The sequence below is a fragment of the Mercurialis annua genome, linkage group LG4 (genome assembly GCF_937616625.2).
Source record: "Mercurialis annua linkage group LG4, ddMerAnnu1.2, whole genome shotgun sequence".
In the NCBI taxonomy this organism is placed as follows: Eukaryota; Viridiplantae; Streptophyta; class Magnoliopsida; order Malpighiales; family Euphorbiaceae; genus Mercurialis; species Mercurialis annua.
In genome coordinates this window covers 31,577,633-31,605,333 of record NC_065573.1, presented here as the reverse complement: position 1 = coordinate 31,605,333, position 27,701 = coordinate 31,577,633, and the positions used below count along the sequence as shown (strand labels likewise).

At 40.7% G+C, this 27,701-nt stretch overlaps 3 protein-coding genes across 4 annotated transcripts; 2 read left to right on the top strand and 1 right to left on the bottom strand.

The window, feature by feature from the left end:
• Positions 1–339: 339 nt before the first annotated feature.
• LOC126677239 (uncharacterized) lies at positions 340–9,229 on the top strand. The gene is made up of 20 exons (XM_050371771.2): positions 340–722; positions 1,313–1,465; positions 2,143–2,321; positions 2,691–2,798; positions 3,937–4,107; positions 4,215–4,766; positions 4,988–5,062; positions 5,144–5,272; positions 5,381–5,455; positions 5,556–5,765; positions 6,030–6,182; positions 6,277–6,491; positions 6,580–6,697; positions 6,797–6,929; positions 6,998–7,199; positions 7,282–7,387; positions 7,476–7,616; positions 7,705–7,829; positions 7,936–8,051; positions 8,620–9,229. Exons 1-20 carry the CDS (start codon positions 524–526, stop codon positions 8,982–8,984), a joined length of 3,525 nt encoding a protein of 1,174 aa, XP_050227728.1. The 5' UTR covers positions 340–523; the 3' UTR covers positions 8,985–9,229.
• Positions 9,230–17,752: 8,523 nt separating this feature from the next.
• On the bottom strand, positions 17,753–18,763 carry LOC126679387 (uncharacterized). The gene is made up of 2 exons (XM_050374403.2): positions 18,642–18,763; positions 17,753–18,562 (listed from the first exon to the last, which is right to left on the bottom strand). The coding sequence occupies exons 1-2, from the start codon at positions 18,753–18,755 to the stop codon at positions 17,906–17,908; spliced, it is 771 nt and encodes a 256-aa protein (XP_050230360.1). The 5' UTR covers positions 18,756–18,763; the 3' UTR covers positions 17,753–17,905.
• A 4,972-nt stretch (positions 18,764–23,735) lies between these two features.
• Positions 23,736–26,506, top strand: LOC126676571 (L-Ala-D/L-amino acid epimerase-like). 2 transcript variants are annotated; one of them, XM_050370800.2, is made up of 7 exons: positions 23,736–24,361; positions 24,487–24,597; positions 24,962–25,166; positions 25,426–25,759; positions 25,950–26,011; positions 26,086–26,158; positions 26,290–26,506. In XM_050370800.2, coding segments are annotated over exons 1-7 (1,344 nt in total). In that variant the 5' UTR covers positions 23,736–23,803; the 3' UTR covers positions 26,291–26,506. The 2 variants fall into 2 exon arrangements, with proteins under 2 accessions (XP_050226757.1, XP_050226756.1); XM_050370799.2 differs by lacking the exon at positions 26,290–26,506 and having other exon boundaries at positions 26,086–26,162.
• The last annotated feature ends 1,195 nt before the right edge of the window (positions 26,507–27,701 follow it).

Here is a 27,701-nt window from a genome sequence, read left to right as displayed (position 1 = left end):
GAATGTGATTTTAGAGCTTCGTAATCCTGACTTAGTCGAGAAGGATATGCTGTTAGTTGATTGTTTGGTCCTAACTAGGCAGTTTCATAATGTTTCTTTTGCTTTTGTGAGGCGACTGCGAATCAGACTGTGCATTTGTTAGCGCAAAACGCTCGGTACTTGTCAGGTCATCAGGAGTGGTTTTGTCACTTCCCTGAGTTTCTCACAAATGTAACTGCCTCTGATTTGATTCAGTGAAATTATTTTTATCATAAAAAAAAAAATTAGCTTTCAATTTTTTTTGGTGATATTTTAATTTAGATATCAATTTAGTTTTAGAAATCTCAAGCCACGATTTTCCTGACCACCGACAAACAGCGAAGCACGGGATAATCATTTAGCTATCAAATCAAGAAATCAAAAATTTCTACCAAGAGCACTAACAGAAACAGGATCCAAATCCTTATGTTAGTGAAATGAAATTCGTTCTTGTTGTTGATGATGATTAAACAAAAACAGTAATCAAGAAAAAAAGAAGAAGAAAATGGATGTGGAAAGATCGTCGCTGTGTAATTGCGTAGTGAATTTCTTATTAGAGGAGAATTATATATTAACTGCATTCGAATTGTTACATGAGCTTCTCGATGACGGTAGAGACGATCACGCTATCCGTCTCAAGGAGTTTTTCGCTGATCCTTCTCAATTTCCTCCCGATCAGATCTCTCGCTTCAATTCTCTTCGAGGTTTTCATTTTTTTATTCATTTTATGCAACTTAAGCTCTCTCTATTTGTATGTGTTTATGTTACGTTTTTGTAAATTCGATTTTTGTATACTGTTGCAGTTTTTTATTTTCTGTCTGAGATTTGCTATTATTTATTTATTTGTTTTTGTTTTTAAGGGATGAAATTAGCTACATTGTGAAATTCAGATGCTTACTGTTTGTTATTTTTGAGTGAATGTTTATATGTTTGCTCTCGTGCTGATAATTTAGGTTAATTTCGAATTAATTGCTAAAAGTAGGTTATGATTAAATAAGTAACTTGTTTAAGTAAGAAAGAATGCTTTAGGAGTTTCTGTAATCTGTAATCTTTCGTTAATAGTGTTTCTTCTCGTCTTCTTGGCTTGTTGACTTTAAGTATAAGCTAAATGGCGGAAACTTGTTGCAGTGTGGCATTTTTTTTATTGTGTGCGTATCTAAATGCATAGAAACATGCATATAGGTAGAAGGATTCACTTACTTTTTGATATGTAATTGCATTTTTATGCTACATCTTGAATACGAGAAATCAGAATATAAACGATGCTCTGTTCTGTTTTATTCTTAACAAGCAGTTGCAGACCCTCAAACGTTGCTAGAAGAGAGAGAAGCAGTAAAAGAAAAGTTATCCCTTAGTGAATATGAGCTCCGTTTGGTACAAGAGGACATTTCAAAGCTGAAGACTGAATTAGAGAAGAAAATAGACTCGCCACAGGCAGAATTGAGTGGTAAAGCATTCTGCTCTTTACCTTTGAATTATTATAGCATTCTTTCTTAGTATATTCTGCTTAAATCTAAAGATTGCATGCTTTATTGCATACTATCATGCAAAGCTTTGTTTTCAAAGTACATAAGCATTTGCAGCTTTCAAATTAATGTAACTGCTATTTGATATAGATTGAGAATCTAAATCGGATAGTTATACCCTACAAGTTCATTGTGTAATGTAATTTAGGGCAGCATTACTTTCCTTTTGTGGTTGATAAGAAATTAAATTGCTGGACTGTCGACATGGAGGAGAGTGACCGCTCTTAGAGTTTTACATAGTTTGTGCAGGTTTGGTATGTATATACAATGTGCGTGGAATCACAACCAAGTTACTTGAGCTCTTATGTCCGAAACCAACAGAATGTCTCAACTATAACTGAATTTGCATTCAAATGTTTCATTTTCTGTATCATTTGGATCTTGGAGCCACCTTTGCTTTGTTGGAAACGGTTGTTATTAATCTAAAAATATTATTGACTTTATCCTTTATTTCATTTTTTAAAATTTAGCTACGATACAGTCTTCCATATAGCAAGACATTTTTGTACTTAACATAATTAGTTTAGATTTCATTTCTTCATTGGACTTTCAAAATTGTTACTTGTTTAAAACCTCTTTCCCTTGGTTGCATTTCCAGAGTCAAATTCAGATATTTCCAAGAACTCCGGATCAGACATTGTACGCCAAAAGAAGGATACTTCCTTTTCTGACTTGGGTCCTTTAAAGGATAATGAGCGTAGGGATCTTAATTGTGCTGTAAAGGAATATTTGCTTATAGCAGGATATCGGCTTACTGCTATGACATTCTATGAGGAAGTATGTAAGGGTCCTGATGCCTATCATGTTTTCTCATGATATTATAATATTGTCCTTGCTATTAAAATTTCTTTATGGAAAAAATCTTTTGACTTGACACAAAATGGGGAGGCCTTATTTCATAAGACACATGATAGCTATTTCCTAGTCAGCATTTGCTGCTTTTTATTTTTGTTACTGTAGTGTAGCATCTTTGCCATTCAAATAGAAATCAGAATCCAACAGAGGATTTTTCTGCATGTGTATGTTTGTTGTGTAACTGAGGTTGAATGATGCAGCTATATGTTTGTTTCTTCTATATATTTCCTTTGTTACCCGTGTGAAAATATATCTATTTGTTTTCACAAGTTGACAAATATTTCACCGCAGGTTGCAGATCAGAACTTGGATGTATGGCAGAACACTCCTGCATGTGCTCCAGATGCATTGCGACATTATTACTATCAATATCTTTCGTCCACTTCGGAGGCTGCAGAGGTATTTATGGAATATTTTGTATGGCCTCCTTAATTTTTTGTATTGTTTGACTAGATGTTGATAACAACCATTCACTTTGCCTTGCTTTTCTCTGTTGTATATGTCTGCTTCATCACTCTAGCTTTGAAATTAATGAGTTGAGTACAAATACAAAATAGATTATGAATTAAGTTCAACTGTTCAATTTAATTTGTAAACATATGTATTTTTCTTTATTGTTTCTTTTTCCCAATATCATTAGCATCTTAATGTGATCAATATTAAGCAAATACTGCAAGCTTGGTCTATGTATATGTTAATTGGTGAAGTTGAAGTGTATCTTTTGACTTTAGATCTTGCATTTTGAGTTCTGTAACTAAAATGTAGTTTTTGGTCATTAGCATTGCATGTTGCTTCAAAGTCTTGTATTAGGGTAAGGTATAGATGTCTGCTTGATGAAGTCAAGAGAATAGAATAAGAATGTGCTTTATTTTCTTAGTTGCTCTATTTTTTTAAAGAGGGACCGGTCGGTATTTTGTGAATTCAAGAGAATAGAATAGGAATGCTTTTTATTTTCTTAGTTGCTCTATTAAGTGAGACATATTTTTCATGTGAGCATATTCATGTACCATCCTTGTTAAAATTGTATATCTTGTCTGAAATGTGACGTGGGGCATAGAGGTTGTGAAACAACACTGTTACTTAAGTTGACATTTCCTTAATTGACTTACAGTCACGCTCTAAAAGCCTTTAGGATCACGGGCTTCCAATTTTTTTTATCATTTCTGTTATAAAAAGATAGCAGAAATTGTCTTTTAAAATGGTATCAGAGGCACTTTAATAATCTATTCAAGTTTTGTGAATTATTAACTTCTAAAAGCCTGCAGGTTAGGAGAATTCCTATTTTAATATCCAAAAGTTAATGTGGGTGTTTGTTAGTCATGTTTTATTTTTATTCTCAATGGAGATATCATTATATGAAGCATAAGATCTTAGCATGTCTTTTTGTTCTCTGAAGTCTTTGAGCAATTGAGGGTCCTATATTTTACAATAATCATTTTGGATAGTACGTATCTAGCTTATGGAGGCATTAAATTCTGTATTGTTTGATGTAGAGCAAAGGTGGTTTTTAGTGGTTAATAGTTTTATTGTCTTGCAGGAAAAAATTGCCATGCTACGGGAAAATGAGTCGATGATAAAAACAAATGAAATGTTGAGTCATGAAAAGGAGGAATTGCTTAAAAATAAAGATTTGGCTGATAATGAAATAAGTGGATTAACTAAATCCTTGGAAGTCTTTCAGAAAGATCTCAAGGAGAGGGAGCACCAGGTAATTTTATGTTGTTCAAGTGCATCTTTCACTTGTTGCATTCACTCTCAGGTGTATACAAAGACTCACGTGTATTCATTCTTCAATATCTTTATCTTTATTTTTAGATACAAGAGTTGAAACAATCTTGGGAGCTCCAACAGAGAGAAATGAATGATTGCAGAGCCGAGATCACTTCATTGAAGATGAACATTGAAGGATATCGTTCTGGGAAAAGCATAATCACTGGGGAGGTCGACTCTATTCAATCCCAGACCTTAGAGAAGTACAAGGAAGAAATAAAATCATTGCAAATGGAAATGGAAAAGTTAAAAGCAAAAAGCAAGCAAACTCTTGTATCTGTAGATTCAGCCAGTAATGAGGAAGAGGCTCTTGAGACTGCAGAGGAAGTTGTCGGGATAGATAAGGATAAACCTGTAGTATTGCACCCATATGATGCTGTTGAAATTTTAGTGGAAGATGTTCAATCTGTGACCACTGACAACACAGATAAATCAGAGGAAATCTTGTCAGATTTATTAAGAAAGTATCCAAATGGAGATCTTAACATTGAAAGCAATAAAAAAGACTCTAAACAAAATGGTGAACTCCCATCAGAAGGCAGTGGGCAGCATGTACAATTGAGCAAATTAAAAGTTGAACCTGCTTTGGATGATAAGGCAAGTTCATACTTCTTTCTGTAATATTTTGGTTTCTTTTTCAGCAGGGCTATCCATCTCTGGGTTCTCCTGGATTATTGATGGGCTCATTTTATAAGGGCATAATTTTTTAGCATAAACCAGTGAGGGTGTTGGAGGGATGAGCGATGGAATGTTGATGTTTCTCTATGCTTTCCTGTAGCTGGAGTTTAACTATATTAACATCTTGGATATCTGTACAGGGATCAGAAACAATTCAGATACTTGCAGATGCCTTGCCAAAAATCGTTCCTTATGTTTTGATCAATCATCGTGAGGTTTGCTTTTTCACTAGTTTTTAAGTCTTTCCATTTTCTGCTTACAGGGTCTTCTAATGGTGTATTGGTTTATTTGTACAGGAGCTTCTTCCATTAATGATGTGCGCAATTGAGCGTCATCCAGATAGCACCACACGTGATTCCTTGACCCACACCTTGTTTAATTTGATCAAACGTCCAGATGAGCAGCAAAGACGGATCATAATGGATGTAGGGTATATATATTGATTATATATTGAATTGCCCGAAAAATTATTCATTTTATTGCATTAGTTAGCAATTCTAACATAATTCTGAATTTTCTGACCTTTATATCAGGCTTGTGTTAGTCTTGCTAAGAATGTTGGAGAAATGAGAACAGAAACAGAATTGCTTCCTCAGTGTTGGGAACAAGTAAGTTCCAGTAGTTATTTATCAGGGGATCTCCCATTTGACCTATCATTTCCCTCTTTTCTTTTCGATATTCTAAAGGTTGATGGTTCTTAAATTGCAGATAAGCCACACATATGAAGAGCGTAGATTACTTGTTGCTCAATCTTGCGGGGAGATTGCAGAGTTTGTCAGGCCTGAGATCCGTGATTCTCTAATTCTGTCTATTGCCCAACAATTGATTGAAGATTCTGCAACTGTTGTTCGAGAGGCGGCTGCACGTAACCTGGCTATGTTGCTTCCACTATTCCCAAATGTGGACAAATATTTCAAGGTCAGCCTCACTAAATATGCTTCGAGGCAATCATGGAGAAGAATCCTGATTTGACAGAATTGGCTACAGTGTAAGCTCTAGAACAGGTCAATGGAACATGATCTAGGGAATGGAGCCTTAAACCCTCACCATAATATGATGACTAAGATGACAATTACAAAGATAGGATAAAACAAAATTAAGTTCTTCCATTTGTATAAAATGAGAATTATAACTCTCTGATCTGTTTAAGATTCTCCAGTGCCTAAATCTGATTTTTGACAGGTTGAGGAGGTAATGTTCCAACTGGTCAGTGATCCCTCAGGGGTTGTTGTGGAAACAACACTAAGGGAGCTGCTTCCTGCTGTCATAAAATGGGGGAAAAAATTAGAACACATTTTAAGAGTCTTACTTTCCCATTTGTTGAGCTCAGCTCAGGTATGTTTGTTTCTTATAGTTGATTTTTTGCTTGTACTATCATGTGCTTGGTTTATGATACATCTCTTTAATATATCCTCCACACTGTTTTCAGCGTTCTCCACCACTTTCTGGAGTTGAAGGCTCAGTGGAGTCACATTTACGTGTCTTAGGGGAACGAGAACGATGGAATATTGATGTTTTATTGAGAATGTTGGTGGAGCTTCTTCCCTTTGTGCACCAGAAGGCCATTGAGACATGCCCCTTTTCTTCAGTTCCAGAGTCTACAGATACATTTTTCTCGAACACTTTACTTGAACTGTATTCAAAGTAAGTTCTAGACATCTGTTTCTTTTATTACTTGTTGTTTTCCCGTATATTTACGAATTTACCTCTAAAAGTTTTAACCACTCATCAGGGGGAATGTTGAGTGGTTGGCATTTGAATGGATGCATGTAGATTGCTTTCCTGATTTGATACAGCTGGCCTCTATGTTACCTCAGAAAGAAGACCATTTAAGAAACAAAATTACCAAGGTATTTTTTTTTCTTTTGAATCATTTCTCTGGGGTTTATTTTGGTTCTGTGAATTGTGGAAGTATTTTCAGTTATTCTAATTTAGAAAATGTTTTGCAGTTATTGTTGGCTGTAGGTGATCTCTTTGGGGACTCCTATCTGGTACACATAATGATTCCTGTGTTCTTGCTAGCAGTTGGGGATAATGCAGATCTGAAATTTCTTCCATCTGCCAGTCACTCAAGAATTAGAGGTTTGAACTCGTAACATTTTAAATTCTGTCTCATAATCTTTTCTTTCTTAATCATTGCTTAACTGCAGGACTGAGACCAAAAAATGCTGTGACTGAAAAGCTTGCAACAATGTGTGTTCTACCACTCTTCTTGGCCGGTATTCTAGGTGCTCCCAGCAAGCATGAACAATTAGCAGACTATTTGAGAAAGTTACTAGTTGATTGCCCAGTAAAAGAGAACCAGTCAACAAAACACAATGTTGAGATCATCAATGCTGTCCGGTTTCTTTGGTTCGTAAATAACTTAGCCTGTTTGTTTATCATTGTCCGAGTTATAAACGACTAATGGATATAGAATACTTTTATGATGCAGCACCTTCGAAGAGCACCATGGTATGATATTCAATATATTGTGGGAAATGGTTGTTAGCTCCAACGTAGAGATGAAAATTAATGCGGTCTATCTGTTGAAAGCCATAGTGAGTCCCTAATCCCTCTTCACTCATCGGTTAAATCTAGTCCTGACAGTATTGTGTTTGAAATCTCAACTTTCTTCATTAATTTCAGGTTCCATATATTGATGCAAAAATTGTCTCTACCCATGTGTTGCCCGCTCTAGTTACTCTTGGCTCAGACCAAAACCTGAATGTGAAGCATGCAAGCATAGATGCATTTGGAGCTGTGGCACAGCATTTTAAAAATGACATGGTATATATGTTGTTTCCCCCTGAATTGACATTAGCAATCTTAAGTGCCCGGTTTTATATGTCTCACTGCTCATTATGTCGTGTTTCAGATTGTTGATAAGATACGTGTTCAAATGGATGCTTTTCTTGAAGATGGGTCCCATGAAGCTACTGTTGCTGTCGTACGTGGGTTATTGGTAGCAATACCTCACACAACAGAGAGACTTAGAGATTATATCCTCCACTTTATGGATAACTAGTTTTTTAAGTGTTTGATCAAATAATTTTTGTGCTCTATAAATTGAACATGTAAAACCATTGTCTCCTTAACAATGCATACACCTACTTTCTAAGATTTTTCAGTTTACAACAACACCACCTTCTGCAAGTGACGTGGTGCGTCGTCGTGAGAGAGCAAATGCGTTTTGTGAATCAATCCGTGCCCTGGATGCTACAGGTTTGAAAACCTTCTTCTTCTCATATAGACTTAGACCAGCTCAAGTACTTTATTTTCATTAAAATACTTTCGCGAGTGGTTGGACCCATTATTAGCTGTACATGATTCACTCTCCTGCATGCAGATGCATTTGCATTCTATGTAATGTAAAATCAAATGTGGCACATTATGCTTAGGTTAGGGGTGGTCATTGGGCCGGTTACACCAAATTAACCGGTTTAATCGATCTATTTTGGTTAAGTTTGGTTAAATATTCTGGTTCGTTAGGTTATTTCAATTCAGTCAACAATTTTTTTATTTAGTTAGGGTTAAGAGTTGTAATAAAATCCGGTCAACTGAATTAACTGAATATTATACAGCATTGTTTATTTATAACTATTGTTCTTTTTAATTTTATTGGTTAACCGTATTAATCGACTAATTCGGTGGTTCGGTTTCGTATCTTCTAGATTTTAATTAATTCGGTTAAATCACTTCATCTTAATTTGATAATTCGGTTTTTGTTAAATCTGCAAGTTCTTAACCGAACTGACCGTTTATGCTTAATCTCATCGCTACATCTTTATAGATATATCTGCAGCAAGTGTGCGGGATTTCCTGCTACCTGCTATACAAAATCTGTTGAAAGATCCCGATGCATTAGATCCGGTGCACAAAGAAGCACTTGAGATAATAATGAAGGAACGGTCAGGTGGAACTTTGGAGGCCATCAGTTATGTGATGGGTACTCATTTTGGGCTAGCGTCATCAGTCACCAGTTTTTTTGGAGATGGTAGTCGGTTGAGCAAGAAAGAAACCACTGATCCTATTTCTCCAGACCCGGAATCCCCAAATCCTACGCTGACACCAACAGCAGAAGATACAAGATTTAGGCGTATTATGAGGGGTAATTTTACAGACATGCTTAGGAGTAAAACACAGCCAAACCAATAGCTATCTAGTTAGACACAGAAAATACTTTGAAGTTCGATCAATTACGTAAAGGTCATCTGGTACTTGTTCAAATTTAATCTCGATAAATGCGAGGGAAGTTTTCTTAGCCCCACTTCTATTTTTTTAAAATTCTTGTTGTATAGAGCTAAATTTGAAAATAGATTGTAATATGAATACTTACTGCCTAGGAAACACCAAGTCCCAAATTTTAATTCGTCTATCTCTATTGATTACAATTATTTCTATGGTGCAACCAAAACACAATGCTGAGTTCTTTGTTTCTCTTCCTGCATTAAGAAAGTATATCGAATATACTTGTCTTAGATCTGCATGGATTGTGAATATAAATCCATTTAGTAACTGAGTGCAGGCAGGATAACTGAAAGAGGGAAGGGATTTTGAATTGGAACCAACTTCTTTTTCTCGTTTTATCCAGATTGGCGGACTAAGGATGTGTGAACATCAAATCAAAATAGTCATATCCAACATATAAATTCAGTTTGGTACGGTTTGAAAATAAAAAGAAAATTTGATTTTTCACTTGCTACGATTTTGAATGTTAAAAAAAAACAGCTTAAGCCGTTATTCTATCCTGAAAAAGTCATTCGAACCGACTTGTTTGGTTTGGTTTGAATTTAAGTTATAAAATTAGTTTGATTTGATTTAATAATTTATTTTTTTCTTTGATATGATTTTGCTCAAGCATAATGCATTAAGACGTTATTCTATCCTAGTGAAACCCTTGAAATACATAGAAGGTCGGGCTCTAGAAACAGGATAGAAAATTGTTTCATTGCAAATTGCATTGGAGCATATACCTTGACACTTTAAAGTCATTTTCCATGCACTTTGGTTTGGACCACATGTGGCGGCAATAATTTGTATTAACAATAAGATAATACTCCAAATCTTTCAAAGTGATAGGCTGATTTGTAGTTTAGGTGTATCTTATTATAGGCTGATTTTCATCTTTAAAAGTTGGTTAAGATAATTGATAACGTAGCACATCTAGTAGGGGCGAAGCAACCTCGCCAGGAACGAACATCGCTAAGTCAAGCATTTCACCGACCTAGTAACAATTTCCGACCTTCTTGAAACCATAGAACGCATGACTTGGGGGGTCACCGGATCGATGGGAATTCAAACATCATCCGAGACAATCATGCCTGATAAGGCCGGACCAAGAATCTTACCCGAGCTCTGAAGCATGTTCGACTTAGACCTAAGCCGAGCTCCGAGCTCCTGAGCCCGAAACACTGGGCCATCTAGTCCGAGATCTGAGCCACTCCCAGGTACGGGAACCATGATAACTTGACTCCCAAGTTATCCGGGCTCCGAGGTCCCGTACAAAGAGCGCTCACTCGTGTACCAGATCCGGGGACCACAGAAGATCTTCTGACAGGTACGTGAGGAATGTTCCCTCTGACACACCTAACAACCCGTGCCACCCGCAAGGATATTCTACCACGTCAGCATAACTGATTCTTGGGACCACTGGGCTCACAGCCTGCCAGCAAGGCAGGTTTGTCCTTAAACCCTAACTATAAATAGAGGGTTTAAGGACAAACCCTAGGTAATTCTCTTTTTCTCAACTGAAAACTCACTCTTTTCTCTTCTTCTTCTTCCTCTACTTCAATACCTTACTTGAGCGTCGGAGTGAACGTCCGGTGACCCCCACCGGAGTTCCTTCTGACCTCTGTTTGCTTGTGGTGTGCAGGTCGGAAAAGCTTGGATCCCGTTTGGTGATTTATCACTTGGCGCCGTCTGTGGGAAACGTTTTGTATTCCCTTGTTCTACTCTGGTTCTCTTGACGTTGCTGATCAGATCTTGACAAGAAACAATGGCTGATGATCCTGTTTTGGACAGGGTAGATCCTCTGGGAACTACGGTTGCCGACGCTAACTTGGTTGGTGGAGTCTCTGCTAGTGGTCGGACCTCTGTGATCACTGGCTTAACTCCTCCGGCGAATGCTCAGGTGGGAGGATCCAGGGCTTCCGGCAGTGGAGCTGGATTTGTGCCTTTATATGGGTTGGAAAACTATCCAAGGGCGAACCCTTTTGCTTCAGATCCAAGTCACACCCACTTATCAACCCCAGGAACCACCGTGCCTCAGAGTTTCCTCCACAATACCTTGTCTCCCACTCAACTCAACTTCCCGGTAGACGCTACACTGGTGGCTACGGGAACGGGAACAACTTCTGGGCAGGATATACCTCCGGCGGTCTTACAAGCTCAAGAATATTTAGAATACATGGCTCGCCAGCTGCACCAGGCGCAGCAGATGCACTTTGCAGTCATGTCCCAGTATTACCCAAGTTACAATCCCTCGGCCACCCCTGTGGCCCCGCCGCCCCGGGCTTCTGAGTTTCAGGATGGTCGTCTTCCGAGAGAAGAAGGTCGGAGCGATCACCCACGACCCAGACCTAGGGGTCCTACAGAGCACCAAGCACCCAGAGGCGAAGATCATCGTGACACTAATCTGCCGAGGGACGAAGGTCGGCACGATCGCCCTTTTCCGAGAGATGAAGGTCGGAATGATCCTCCTCCTCCTCGAAGGGAGGGGGTGCAAGACGAGAATCTACCACCGGGGACACAGCGCGGAGACGCTGGTTTGGGGAGGGGAGACCCAGACCCGGAGGCAGATCCTCTGCGGACCGCGAGAGCAGGAGTTCCACCGGTCAGGAGAAACGGGGCCGAAAGTGTTCACAGCTCGGGGGCAGCATCTCAGCATCAGAAAACTTTGCATGACGAAGTTACTCGTCTAGTCCAGGCCGAGCTGGACAGGCATAAAGGGCACAAGGCAGAATCTCGACCTTTTACTACCTGTGGCATTGCTAGCCCTTTGTCAAAGGCTATATGGGATGACCCATTTCCAGATAAGTTTAAATATCCGCCCATTGACAGATATAACGGTAAATCCGACCCGATGACTCATTTAAGTTGTTTTCAGGTTGCCATGGGAGTTCAAAGTGTCTCGGACGCAACAGTGTGCAAAGTGTTCCCCTCGACGTTGAGCGATGCGGCGCAAAAGTGGTACCAGAACCTCAAGGAAGGCTCTATTACTAGTTTCAGGGAGCTTGCTATGGCTTTCAAAACTCATTTTGCCCCGAGCATCGAACGAAAGAAAAGATCCAGTGATTTGAAGAAGTGTTTTCAAAAACCGGGAGAAAGTTTAAAAGCTTATATTGCTCGGTTCAATGCCGAGGCAATCATGATAGAAGATTTGAACGATGATACCGCCATCGATGCTATGAAAGATAACACCAGCATGCAAGTCTTCCGAGACAGCCTGATCACCAACCCGGTTGACACTTACACCGAGTTGATGGACAGGGCTTGGAATTATATCAATCTCGACGAGGAAAGGCAGAGGAAGTCTTACGGGACGGCTAGCCCGGTTCCCAGCAAAACGCAGAATACTCAGGGATCTAACCGTAACCAAGATCGGTACCGACCTCTGAACGAGACTTCGGGGTACAGAGGCAACAAACCATTCAATGCTCAGACCAGTCCGCCAAGTGCGGGGCCTGGAACTAAGCCAAGTTTCAGTATCGGAGGAGGAACGGAAGGATATGTAGATCGAGCAGGAGTGCCGAGACAGTATGTACCACTCAATACTCCGAGGGAACAAATTCTATCATGGATCAAGCACAACAATGAAGAGATTCGTTACCCGCCGAGGCTAGTGAAAGATGGAGACCGGTCCAAGTTCTGTGATTTTCATGATGGTTATGGCCACGAAACAGAAGAGTGCGGACGTTTGCGAAGTGAAATAGACAAGCTGGTCTGTCAGGGGCGATTACAACATTTTGTTGTGGCCAAGGAGGGCCAAGACCGAGGAAATACGAGGGTCAACTCGGTCAGGTCGGAGCCCGGGGGGAGTAGGGAGGCCCAATCCCCATCAAAGAAAACACAAGTCACGGGGGTAATTAACACAATCTCAGGAGGAACCTCAGAGTCCGAATATGGTCGCAAGCGCAGAAAGAAAAAGCAAAAGATGGTCATGTCGGTATCTACCGGGACGCCATGGCCTAACATTGTTTTCGGGCCAGAGGATGCGAAAGGAGTAGATTTTCCTCATGAAGACGCTTTGATCGTATCCGCCATCATTGGATCGAAATGGGTAAAACGATTGTTGGTAGACGATGGAAGCTCGGTTAACTTGTTGACTCTGTCAGTCTTTTTGACGATGGGAGGATCCAAGACTGACCTCAAGCCTGTGAACATTCCTCTCCTGGGGCTGGGGGGAGCTCCGGTTACCCCAGAAGGCATGGTCGAGCTGGATCTAGAGCTCGGCATCGAAATACCTCAGGAGGACGGAACAGAGGGAATCCTGGCGGAACCAACACGGAAGGTACGTTCACTGTTCATGATAGTTGACATGCCTCTTGCTTATAATGGTATTCTGGGTAGACCTATGTTGTATAGCACAGGTGCAGTGACTAGCATTCGTTACTTAATGATGAAAATCCCAGTGGAAAACGAGGTCATAACTATCAGGGGAAACCAAACCCTATCTAGGCAATGTTACATGGCCACTATGGGCAGCACGGTGGAAACGATGAACATCGATACACCCGAGCTGCTCATCAGAGAGAAAAAAGCTCAGAAACCCCGAGAAAACTTAGAAACGATTGAACTTACAGAGGGATCCGAGATGTATGTAAAGCTGGGGGTAGACTGGCCAGACGAGCATCGGGAAGCTATCATAGCTCGGATAAAACAGTATGTGGAAGAGTTTACCAACAAGCCAGAGGATATTGGGGGGGTAGACCCTAAGATCATCTCGCACAAGTTAAACGTGGATGCGAAGTGCAAGCCTGTCAAGCAAAAGAAAAGAACTTTCTCTCTAGAGAAACAGATTGCTATCCGAGACGAAGTGGAGAAGCTCTTGAAAGCCGGGTTCATCAGGAAAGTAGACTACCCTGAATGGCTGGCTAATGTAGTCTTGATCAAGAAGTCCAACGGTAGATGGAGGCTTTGTATAGATTTCACTGATCTAAACAATGCCTGCCCAAAGGACAGTTTTCCTCTGCCCAACATTGACCAACTGGTGGACGCGACGTGCGGATTTGCGGTCTATGCATTCTTAGATGCTTCTCAGGGATATCACCAGATCCCGATGAGTAAAGATGACGAAGAAAAAACAGCTTTCACAACGGATCTGGGGACCTATTGCTACAAGAAGATGCCTTTTGGTTTGAAAAATGCTGGGGCAACCTATCAAAGACTCATGAATCATGTTTTTAAAGATCAACTGGGCAAAAATGTCGAGGTTTATGTGGATGACATAGTCGTGAAATCTAAAGGGATCGAGGAACACGCAGGGGACCTGGCAGAAACTTTTGAAAAGCTGAAGGGTTTTAACCTTAAGCTGAACCCGGAAAAGTGCGTTTTCGCGGTACGCTCGGGGAAATTCCTAGGGCACCTCATCTCGGAGAAGGGCATTGAAGCCAACCCGGAGAAAATCGAGGCAGTAATGAGCATGAAAGCACCCAGCTCAGTGAAAGAGGTACAAAAGTTGAACGGGAGAGTAACGGCGTTGGGTAGATTCATGAGTTGCTCGGCCAAACGATGTTTGCCATTTTTCAAAATCCTGAAGAATACAAAGAATTTCAAGTGGACAGAGGAGTGTAACGCAGCTTTTGAAGAGCTGAAGGTTTACCTCAGCACACCCCCGGTGTTGGGTAGACCTGAGCCTGGGGAAATCTTATACTTGTATCTCTCGGCGAATGACGAGACAGCAGCGGCAGTCCTGGTGAAGGAGGATAAGGGTCTGCAAACCCCGGTTTATTATCTCAGCAGGGTCTTGAAAGGCCCGGAGGTCAGATACCCAAAAATTGAGAAATTTGCTTTGGCATTGAAGGTGGCGGCGGAAAAACTAAGGAGATATTTCGAGGCTCACATCATTGTAGTACGTACAAACCAACCTCTGAGAAAGGCGCTGCAGAGGCCAGAGATGTCCGGACGGCTGGTCAGCTGGTCGGTCCAGTTGGGAGGATATGACATCCGGTACGAACCAAGACCGGCTCTGAAAGCACAAGTATTGGCAGATTTCATAGCTGAGACCACTGCAAGCGACCAACCCGAAGAACCTGATGAACAACTTCTACGGTGGGTCTTAGAAGTCGACGGGGCATCAAATCTGGATGGATCGGGGGCAGGCGTAGTCTTGAAAGGCCCTCACGGAGTCACACTCCGAAGCTCGGTAAAATTTGATTTCCCGGCATCCAACAATGCCGCGGAATATGAGGCTCTGTTGATCGGATTGAGAATGGTAAACGTGGTCAAAGCCGAACACGTAACGATAAGGAGTGATTCTCAGTTAGTCGTTTGTCAAACTCTGGGTACTTTTGAAGCTCGGGATTCGGAAATGAGGAGATACGTAGACAGAGTCAAGTTCTTCTTAAACAAGATTCAGGAGCTCGGAGGAAAATGGGTAATAGAGCAAGTTCCTCGTTTGGAAAATCAAGAGGCCGATGTTTTGGCCAAAGCAGCAACAGTGAACGAAAAGATACCAGGAGTCCATTTCTCTGTTCAAGAGCATTCCAGTATCGACAACTATGAAACCATTTTTCTAACTCAGCCTTTGGAAAACTGGATGCAAGGTATAGCCCACTACCTGATGGATGGAACTCTGCCAGAAGACAGAGATAAAGCCTACAAAATCTTGCGACAAGCTCCGTACTACGCGTTCCTCGACGGAGTCTTGTACAGAAAGTCATTCACCCACCCGTGGTCGAGATGCTTGACAGCGGAGGAAGGAGAGTATGTGTTGAGAGAGATACATGAGGGTATTTGCGGAGCACACATAGCTCCTCGCATGTTGGCCAAGAAAGCAGTGTTGCAGGGCTACTACTGGCCCCTGATGGTTAAGCAAGCAGAGGAGATAGTAAAGAAGTGTGAGAACTGCCAGAGACACCAGAATATCCGACATGCTCCTACTACAGAGCAGTGTCCTATCACAAGTCCTTGGCCTTTTGCAACGTGGGGAATTGACATCCTGGGGCCTTTCACGCCAACCACGGGGCAGAAAAAGTTCTTGATAGTGGCAGTAGATCACTTTACTAAGTGGCTCGAGGTAGAGGCAGTGAGCACCATCACGGAAGCTCGGATTCGGGATTTCTTCTGGAGACAAATTGTGTGTCGTTTTGGTATACCCAGAGCGTTGGTAACTGATAACGGAAAGCAGTTCAACTGCCGAGCCTTCAAGGAATTTTGCAACGACTTGCACATTGACCTGCGCTTCACGTCAGTAGTTCACCCGCAGAGCAATGGGATGACTGAAGTAACCAACCGGACGATCCTAAAAGGGCTCAAGGCCAGGCTAGGGGAGTTCGATAGACAGTGGCTGGAAGAGCTGCCGAAGGTCATTTGGGCTTACAGAACCACGCCAAGGGCAGGCACAGGAGACACCCCGTTTTCTCTGACATATGGGTGTGAGGCAATGATACCGGTGGAAATCGGGATGCCAACTCTAAGGGTCCAATTCTTCGATGAGGCTAAGAACGAGGAAGAGCAGAAATTATGCCTAGACCTGTTGGAGGAGCGAAGAGAGCAAGCAGCGCTAAGAATCGAAGCGTACAAGCAAAGAATGGCTAAGTATCACAACAAGAGAGTTAAACCCTTGAGTTTCCAAGTCGGCGATCTGGTCCTGCGACGGGCAGACATCGCTAAGGGAAATGCTGGAGTAGGAAAGCTCGAACCCAACTGGGAAGGCCCCTATCGAGTCACGGAGGTCGGACGAGCAGGAGCTTATAAAATAGCACACATGTCGGGCAGGGTGCTCCCGAGAACTTGGAACTCCCAGGTTCTTCGGAAATACTATCAGTAGTCACTTGTTTTCATTTTCGAGGTACCTAGGGGTTTTTTCACTTATGTTTGAGTTAGGCTTTTGTAAAACTCAAACATAAGTTTTTCCCCTCAATGAATAAAAAAGATTAAAAAGAATTCATGTCTTTCTCAAAACCCGAGCACTTTACTCGGTAAAAAATCCACGGGCTATGTGCCATCTACGGGCTATGTGCCACCAGCGGGCTATGTGCCATCCACGGGCTATGTGCCACCAGCGGGCTATGTGCCATCCACGGGCTATGTGCCATCTACGGGCTATGTGCCACCAGCGGGCTATGTGCCATCTACGGGCTATGTGCCACCAGCGGGCTATGTGCCATCCACGGGCTATGTGCCATCTACGGGCTATGTGCCACCAGCGGGCTATGTGCCATCTACGGGCTATGTGCCACCAGCGGGCTATGTGCCATCCACGGGCTATGTGCCATCTACGGGCTATGAGCCACCAGCGGGCTATGTGCCATCTACGGGCTATGTGCCATACACGGGCTATGTGCCATCTACGGGCTTGGTGCCACCAACGGGCTGTATGTCGCCTGCGAGCTATGACAATCCCGGGACATCCGGAGATAACAAGTTATCCACGCCGAGCAACTTGATCAAGCTCGACCTATGAACAACTAAGAACCTACCCTAGCATTTTTTATCCCAAGTCTAAGTCAAGAGCCCACGTATAAAAACAACAAAGAAACTAGAAAATTTATACTACTAGAAGGAGCTCGGAAACTAAGCTAAGATTAGCCATGAAAAAACTTCATTCAGAAAGATAACAGGCAAACCGGCAGGTAAAAACCAAGATATATATACTAAGGCCAAAGTGACCCAACTTTGCAAAAAGATTCAAAGCATAACAAAGGAGCTCGGAGCTCAACATTACAAAAACAAGGGAAAAATTCATTCAGAAAAAACAAGTATACGAAAGGAAATATTCAAACCAGCAAAAAGAGCTCAAAGCTCAAACATCCCAAAAATTTACAAAGACAAGGAAAATTGTTCAAAACTATAAAACAAAAACTAAACGATGTTCAAAAATTACAAAAACAAAGCAAAATACAATGATGGTTATTTTAAACTGGGCCCTGATCTTGGTCGTCAGCCAGGTATTCATCGATGTCTGCTTGCACATCGTAATCTTCGGGCAGCTCTTTGGCCCGGCGATGTAATTCCACGGCATCCAACTTGAAACTTGATACATCGGTATCAGCCCCAAACCGACTTCTTACATACTCCCCGACCTGGATCTCCCCGACATACAACATTCGTCGGAAGTCCTCGTACATATCCTCCTCCCGAGTAGCCGCTTGGGCAACCTTAGCCTCAGCATCCCTCGCCCGATTGTTGGCCTCCTCCAGTTTTTTCTTCTGGTCGTCCACAGTGTCCCGGAGACCTTTGCTTGCTAGCTCGTTCCGGCGGGTTATGTCGGCAAGCTGCTTGGAAAAGTCCTCCTTTTCAGCCACCTTCTCGGTCTCCAGACGACCAACATCCTTTCGCAGGGACTCCAAAACCCCCAAGTCCTCTGCCCGCCGGTCCTCGGATTCCTTCAAACGGTTTTCCAAGTTGGCCACCAAGGAAGCTCCTTCGGAGGCTCTGCTCTCTGCTTCGGCAGCTCGCTTCTCAACATCCCGGAGTTTAGCCCTCTCCGACAACAGTAGATCCTTGGCCAAAAGGAGGTCCACCTCGCTTTTGTTGACGTTCTGGTCCGCCAGATAGGACATCTGCGCCGCCTGTCGTCAAAACAAAGCGTGATTAAAAACAAACAAAATAAACAAACACTTAGAGAAGGTTAATTAAAACAAAGAATACCTGAAGGCAAAGAGAGGAGACCGCAGCCAGAAGATTCTCGGGCTTGTACGTCTTGTAATGCGCCAGGTCTATGGGCAACGTGGTCACCCGGGCCACATCCCCTGCAATCGCCATCTCGGTCAGAGTTGGGCGAGCCCCGTCATTATGTCGGCTCACCCACTCGGCAAAACTTGTCCGAGTTATTGTCTGGGGACCGGGGGCGGTGGTGCTAGTGTCAGAGGAGATCTCCGGCAGATCCGGGATCTCACGTCTCGACCTTGGGGCACTCGGGCCACCTTCCCCAGGAGCTCTTCTCTCTGGAACCTCCTCAGCTTGCCGAGGCCCCACCACGGTCTCAGCTGAACCTAGGTCCACAAAGGGGATATCCCCAACGGGTTCCGCAGTGGGGGGAACCTCAATCCCTCCGGGCAGTTGCACCCGGAGCGGGACGACATGAATACCAGCTCCAGGGGCCTCCCGGTCCCCTGCAGTTCGCGGAGCAGAAGTCGCATCCGCAGCAGTCTGAGTAATGGGAGGGGGCGCCGGAGTGGCACCTCGGCTCGCCGGCCTCTTTCTCTTTTTCCCAGCCAACCTTGATGGGTCCAAAGTATTCACTGTGACAAAACAAAAACATCAGCTAGTCAGACACCAGCACAGGCAAGAAAACAGCAAGACAACGACATGCAAGCGTAAAAATAATAAAAAAAAAAAAAAATGCACATGTAACAAGCCAAAAATAAACTGGTACCAGCAGGCCCCGAGCTTTTCCAAAATTCAAAAGCAACCTTCGGGCACAGCTTGTCGGCTTGAGCCTTCTCCCCAGCGGGATCAGCATCACGTAACTTCACCATGTCGACCACCTCTAATGGGGCCGGAGTATGGAACCACTTGTCCGGTTTATAGCATTTCAAAACCCAGGTAGTCACCATCCCTTGGAAGGCAGTAGGATGGGTGACCTGGAAAAAATCCTCCTTAAAGTCTCGCAGGGAGTCAGTGATCCCGGATATCAGCCCTCCCGGCACCTCTTTCCTCTCACCTCGGAAGCGGATATAGGCAAAATGATTCCTATCTTTCAAGGACAGCAGGTACAAGCAGCAGAAGAGCCGCATCGTGGCGTTCACCCCGGTCTGTTGACACAACTTCAGAAAACAGGAGTAGTGACGAACTCCGTTGGGGTGGATCTGCGAAAGAGGCACCTCGAAATAGTTGCTCAATCGCTTGTAGTCTTCAGAAATCGGGAATCGTATACCCGATTGAAGATGCTCCAGGGTGAGCATAATGGCATTCTCGGGGGGAACGTCGTTTAGCCGATGTCCTTCCGGGACCAACGAAAGCCCGTACTCCTCCGGGATGTCAAACGCTGCACGAACCGCCGCTAGAAAGCCCGGGGTACATCGCGATGCTTTCAAATCTCGATCCTCAGGTTTCTCCCCAGCATCAGCAACAACCGCCTTCCCTTTCTTTTTCTTGGCGGGAGCTGGAGCCGATGTCCCTACTCCCTCCACCTCGGAAAAGTTTGCTCGGGCAGAACGGACGACATGGAATTCCGTAGATACCTCGTCGGTCCCCATGTCGTCATCATCATAACCCCTCCCCTCTTCATGATCTAAGGTTTCACCCGACATACCTATAGACACAGAAACCAGCTCGGATGAGACAAGTTTCAAATAGAAAAACTAGATAAACTTATAGCAAAATCGAAATTATGGATCAAAGACAGAGTTCCTAAGGGGTGAAACCATCAGAACATGGAGAACATCACGATGAATTTCCAGAATTTCTGGAAACTCATCGCTCAAAGCAAAACATAAACTCAAACACAACCAGGCATTTCAATTTCTGGAAATCAACAACAAAAGATCTAGCAAATCACAGTACTGAAACACATAAAACAAGGCAAACAAGAACGAGTTTCATCCATCTTTGAAAATCAACAGACTACAAAACGCAAGGGGAGTTCGTTCTCTCTATGATTCAGAAATCCAAAACCAGAATTACAAAGGCAGAAATCAAAAATCAAGCACACAACCAGAAGCCTATCACTAAGAACACAGAAATTCAAACACGTATTCAAAACTGAAGGAAACAAAGAACTAAAGCAAAAACTCAGAAAATACTCACTTGTATATAGCACAGATGATCCTTGGAGAAAACAACAGAGCACAGTAAATCCTTCGCAAGAAGAAACGAACACAGCAGCGAACAACTTCAATTAACAGAACCAGCAAAATCTCCCCAACGATGCGAAGAACAAACAAGAAGGTCTTCAAACTCAGAGAAATAGAGAAATTCAGAAGGCGATGAACGGAGAAATTATAAGTTTAATTGTCTAACTCAGAGAAACAGAGAAACGAAAAAGTCTCTAAAATGTTTGAAAAATGAAATTTATACCTGAAAAGAGAGGGAAACTGAAAGGACACGCCTTTAATTTTTCTCTCTCTTTCCACTCATAACGTCTCCTAGAAAATTGCACCAGCAATAACTGTTCAACACGTGGCTAAGACGTGCGCTGAAGCACAACCGCCATTTAGGATATCCACCCAAACAGCTGTCATGCACGACAACTCGAAAGGACAGGTCTTTTCACATAGCCGTTTTAGCTCACCCATCTTCCTGACAAGCGGCTCGGTGTCAGAGATCACCCAAAAACAAAGTAAGCACGCCCAGAATCACGTGACCTAATAACCCGGATAAAATCACCATCTCGGACATGAATATCCGACGCACTGGGGGGGGACTAGTGATAACGTAGCACATCTAGTAGGGGCGAAGCAACCTCGCCAGGAACGAACATCGCTAAGTCAAGCATTTCACCGACCTAGTAACAATTTCCGACCTTCTTGAAACCATAGAACGCATGACTTGGGGGGTCACCGGATCGATGGGAATTCAAACATCATCCGAGACAATCATGCCTGATAAGGCCGGACCAAGAATCTTACCCGAGCTCTGAAGCATGTTCGACTTAGACCTAAGCCGAGCTCCGAGCTCCTGAGCCCGAAACACTGGGCCATCTAGTCCGAGATCTGAGCCACTCCCAGGTACGGGAACCATGATAACTTGACTCCCAAGTTATCCGGGCTCCGAGGTCCCGTACAAAGAGCGCTCACTCGTGTACCAGATCCGGGGACCACAGAAGATCTTCTGACAGGTACGTGAGGAATGTTCCCTCTGACACACCTAACAACCCGTGCCACCCGCAAGGATATTCTACCACGTCAGCATAACTGATTCTTGGGACCACTGGGCTCACAGCCTGCCAGCAAGGCAGGTTTGTCCTTAAACCCTAACTATAAATAGAGGGTTTAAGGACAAACCCTAGGTAATTCTCTTTTTCTCAACTGAAAACTCACTCTTTTCTCTTCTTCTTCTTCCTCTACTTCAATACCTTACTTGAGCGTCGGAGTGAACGTCCGGTGACCCCCACCGGAGTTCCTTCTGACCTCTGTTTGCTTGTGGTGTGCAGGTCGGAAAAGCTTGGATCCCGTTTGGTGATTTATCAATAATTAAATTAATACTAATCAACTAAATTAAATTTCTCATAGACCTTAATTTATTTTCTTTGCAAATTTTAATATAAAAAATTATTTTTTATACATATTTTAAACCATTTCTTTAATAAAAGTAAGTGGAATGTTTCATATAAATCATCTACCTAAATACATAACTATAAAAAAAATTTAACTAAAAAGGGCATTTGGTTGTTATCAATGACTACAGCAGTGTCAGATGCTGCAAAATGTTAGATATAAAAGGTTGAGATTTTTATACAAAACATAAAATGTTAGGACGTGGGATTTTACGTCTTGAACAATATGCTTAACTCACAAAAAACGCAAAAAGTGGAAATTATATATACAAATAACTCTAAACTAAAGGGAAAAGAGTCATTGATGTCCATAACGTTTGACTCGGAAATCAAGTAAACCCCATATAATTTGAGACGAAGGGAATATCAATTTTATTAGTATTAATTAAGCAACATTATGTAAATCGGTGTATTTGACGGATTGTATTAGCAGGTAGCAGGAAAATACACTGATTTGACTAATGTTTTCTCAATTTGTCCACTTGAGATTAGAAGGTGAAGTGGGAAAGTAGAAGTAATTTGGTATAATTTAATTGCATTAACAATAAGATAATCCACACAACAAAAGCAAATGGAAATATGCTTGTCATATTCTATAAAGATTACAGTGAGTGAGAATTATAAAATTAGTAAAAAAACATTGATGGCTCCTCCTTGGACAAAAGATGTCCTTAACTATTAAACATAAACTAATCATGCATCTCAATTAGCATGTGGCTCCAATTTCCTTGTAAGCCAAAAGGGTAATTTTGCCTCTACAATGTCCCAAGAGACACTTACTATACTAGGCTCTTTCTAATCAATATCTTTCTCCACCAATCACAACACTAATCTGATAAAACAACAATAAAAGCAAAATATTAATTACAAACGAATATCCTTTGTTTTATAAATCGAACCGGCGGCTGAACCGATGTGGCCACCGATTCACAATTCGACCTGTTCAACAACCGGTCAACCAATGGATTTAAATAGCCTTGTTGTCTATTTTAAAATTTAAAAGGTTAAATGGTTTGATAATTTTAAATTTTTATAGTTTTTTCAATTCAGAGAGGTTGAACTATATTTCTAGTCTTTAGCAGTGTTTTAAAAACCGGACCGGACCGGCCGGTCGGACCGGTTGAACCGCGAACCGGTCAGTGGTCCGGTCTGAAAAGGTGAAAAACCGGATCTTTTGATTGGACCGGGTTGGACCGGGCTGAACCGGATTGGACCGGATTGAACCGGTAAAAAACCGGGTGTTGGACCGGTTGAACCGGTAAAAACCGGTTAACCGGAATTTTTTTCAATTTTTTAAATTTATTAAACCGGTTGAACCGATCATTAAACCGGTTGAACCGGAAACCGGTGGCCTCACCGGTTCGGCCACCGGTTCGGTTTTTAAAACACTGGTCTTTAGATAAGAATTCAGCTGGACTAAACCTCCAGTTTCCAATTAAACCGATCGGTCTGGTTCGATTCTTAGAATAACTTAAATTATCCATTCTTTTTCTACCAAATCATCTTTTAAATATTAGTAGTATTGATAATATAAATAGCCTTGCTGTCTAACAACAAATACTCTGCTCACTCACTTTCTTGTTTTTTCTTGTCAATGGCTTCAATTGGTTCCACTTTTTGTCCAACAACTCCAGTTTTCTTCTCTTCTAGTTCTTCCAATGTGGAAGAAAAGGGACAAAACTTCTACTTGTACCCCAAAAACAAAAGTAGCAAGATTTGCATTGTTGCTAGTTTTAGTAGTAGTAGTAAGCTACTGACACAATCTACAGTTTCTACTAGTATTAGTACTAGTACTAAAACTAGTAGTGCTGAAAGAACCAGTTTTGGGTTCAAGAACTTGAGTGAGACTTGTTGGGTTGATGTGCAAAAAGCAGAGGGGAGACCATTAAATGTGGAGCTAAATGCACCATTAAGTATAGGATTGATGAGTCTTGAAAAACTTGAAAATGTGGCTATTAGAGTTGAGCTTAGTAATGGGTGTGTTGGGTGGGGAGAAATTGCTGTTCTTCCTTGTGTTGATGCTGTGGATCAAACTGTAGCTCTTGCTAAAGCTAGAGAGGCTTGTGAGTTCTTGAGTTGCAGCTCTCCTATGACTTTGAGTTTGGTTCTTGATAAAGTTGGTGGGATTCTTCCAGGAACTCAATTTGCTTCTGTAAGTATATATTTATTGTTTAGATTTTCTATGATTTAGATTTGAATTGGGGGATGTTTGATATCTTGAATTGAACTATGCATTATTTTTACTTGATGTTGAAGTTGTTAGTTATGTTACTGAAGGTTAGGGCTGGAGTTGAAATGGCATTGATTGATGCAGTTGCTAACAGTATTGATTTACCTTTATGGAGGTTATTTGGTGGGGTATCAAATACCTTGACTACTGCTATAACTGTAAGTTCCTGATTTTACTTGCATTATGAGTGGATTAAAAGTCGGAGTAGTAGTACTGCATTTTATCTTATGTTTTTATTTGCATCAAATAATTGAGTCGAGGTGTTATATAAGGCGATATCTGAATGTAAGACGCCTCGTCAGTATGCGATTGGCGACCGATGTGACAGATTATTTTAAGAATGCATCTTATCACCGTATATTAGACCGAAATTGAGATTTTGGTACCATATTAAAACATAAGATCAAAATCTAGTACTAATCTGACTTTTAATCCTCTATGTTTTTTTTAACTTAATTTGTTAATATTTGTTGGAAAATCTTGTAAGTTTCTGACTAGTCTCTATGAATTTCCTGGGAACAGGTTCCTACAATTTTGCCCGAGTTGAGTTCAAAGTATTGTGAATCAGGATTCAAGGTCCTGAAGTTTAAAATAGGAAAGGATGTTAATGCGGAAATTAAAGCTCTTCAAGCAATACAGGCAGCTCATCCTCATTGTTCATTCATTCTAGATGCTAATGAGTCATACACTCCTAAACAGGCTGAGGGTGTTCTTCAAAAGTTACATGGTAAGGACTATGGCCTAATTTAGCCGAGTTGAGTTAAGTCGAAACAATGTTAGGGTTGAGCTTGATTAGATTACAAAATTCTAAAACTCAGAAACTTAAGTTCATGAGCCGAGTTTAGAAAGGATTCAAACCGAATCCAACGAGATTTTACTTTATAAATGCAAGCTCAAACACGATTCAGGCCTAATATTTGCTATCCAAATTCGACCAATGTATTAAATTCAACTTGATTAGATTATAAATCATGGTCTTATTGCAGATTCAGGAATAAGACCTGCTGTGTTGGAACAACCGGTTCATAGAGATGACTGGAAAGGGCTTGCAGAAGTTACTAACTTTGCAAGAGCAAACTATGGACAGTCCATTGCTGTGGATCAAACCTGTCAAACTCTAATCGATGTTCGACGAGTTATTAAAGAAAATTCTGCAGATGTCATTAACATTAAGCTAGCCAAATTTGGAGTTATGGGTGCTCTTGAAATTATTGAGTTGGCAAGAAAATCAGGAATCAAACTGATGATTAGTAGCACAGCAGAGACAAGACTTGCCACTGGCTTTGCTGCTCATCTGGCTGCTGGTCAAGGCTGTTTCAAGTAATTTTACCTCCTTTATGATTTACAACAACAACTCAACTCTTATATATATCAATTGATTGTACTAATCAGGATATACCAGGGATGTCAAAATCGATCATGATATGCGAATACGAAATGTTGGTATAATATGAAAAAATAATTGGTTGGTGGTGTTGAGACTAAAATATGCTTGTGATCTGATATGCAGATATGTTGTTCTAGATATGCCATTTCTGCTTTCGAAGGATCCTGTGATATGCGGTTACGAAGGTAACTTTTTTTTAAGCTTCCATTATGTGAGTTTTCAAGTTCAAACAATGGAATTTAATCTATTCTGTTTACAGCTTCTGGTCCTGTTTACAAGTTTTTAAATGCAAGAGGTCAAGGAGGATTCCTGACATGGGAGTTTTCATCATGGTAATCAATTCCTCCTGTTGATTTGATTTATTTACCATGATTCACAAGAATAGATTATAAACATAAAAAGTTTAGAAGCATTTTCGAAAACATAAACCTGGTGTTATATAAATAATTTATTTGATTTGCAGATGATCAATTCAAAGCTTTAGTTGATTAAGAGCTGGTGTTATATAAATAATGGGCTTAATAGATCCTATGATTTAGCTTTGAGGATGGTGCATAGATCAACTGCAAGAGCAAAGCCAAACACTATAGTGGAGTAGTTAATGTCCTCATAATTCTCTTGTAAATTGCTCATTTTCCACCATATTGGTTACTTTGCTATAAAATCAGCTGCTTCATGTATTTGAAGAATATCTATTACTAGTCTTACATCCGTGACTACTATAATTTTTTCATTTTTCTATAAATTCTGATTTAACATTAATACATTTAAATAATAGTTATAATTTAGATTAATCTTAAATTAAGAATCTTTAGAGTAATGATTAATAAAAAAAAATTATAAATTAAAAAGACGTAAGATTAAAAAGTTCACAAATTGAAATAAGTATCATTTTTATTTTACTTATACTTTTAAAATTATAAAAAATTAATAATCTTAGAAATATGTTTTTTTGTAATTAAAAATTTAAATAAATAACCTATAGAAATTGAAAATTCATGAAAATATAAATTAATTTTAAAAGAAATATACTTATAAAAATTATAAATTTTATAATTAAAATAAAACAAATTAATTAATATTTTATATAAATTAGAAATTTATGAGAATACAAATTAAAAACTTAATAAATTTGAAATTCATGAGAATATTATGTGAATGATTTTTTTTTTAAAATAATAACCTTTATAATAGATATTAAATAGTAATTTAGAAAATAGTAGGAGTATTATCTTTTATAGTAACAAAGTTAAAAATAAAGATGAATACGTAAGTTATACAAATTACCAACTCATAACAATATAAATTGTTTTTAGATTAAATATTTTTAAAATTGGAAATCACATAAGTAGTTTATTTAAGAAAAAAAAGGTCAGTTTCCAAAAAAAAAAAAAGCTTAATCACCAAAAAAACACCCCCACCTTTTAGCCCTTTTTCAGTTGCACCCTGACATTGCAATTTTATCAGTTGCACCCTAATTTGCACTTTTGAGTTTCAATTCCACCCTCAAAATCAAATTGGACTCTTTTTCACTCGGGAAAAATTCATAAAAACCCTTATAAAGTACTTATTTGAACTCTTTTCCACACAAAAAATTAAAAATGGATGACTTATTTTAATTTTTTTCAAATGGAAAAGAGATCCATTTAGTACTTGAGGGTGGAATTGAAAACCAAAGATGTGAATTAGGGTGCAACTGACAAAATTGCAACGTTATAGTACATCTGAAAAGGGGCTAAAAGGTGGGGTTTTTTTTTGGTGATTAAGCCAAAAAAAATAAGGTCATTCATATCTTTCTTTCTTGTAATTTAAAGTGACTGTCCATCTCTATCACATTTATTTTCTAAATTTCATATTCAAATTTGTCTTCAATTT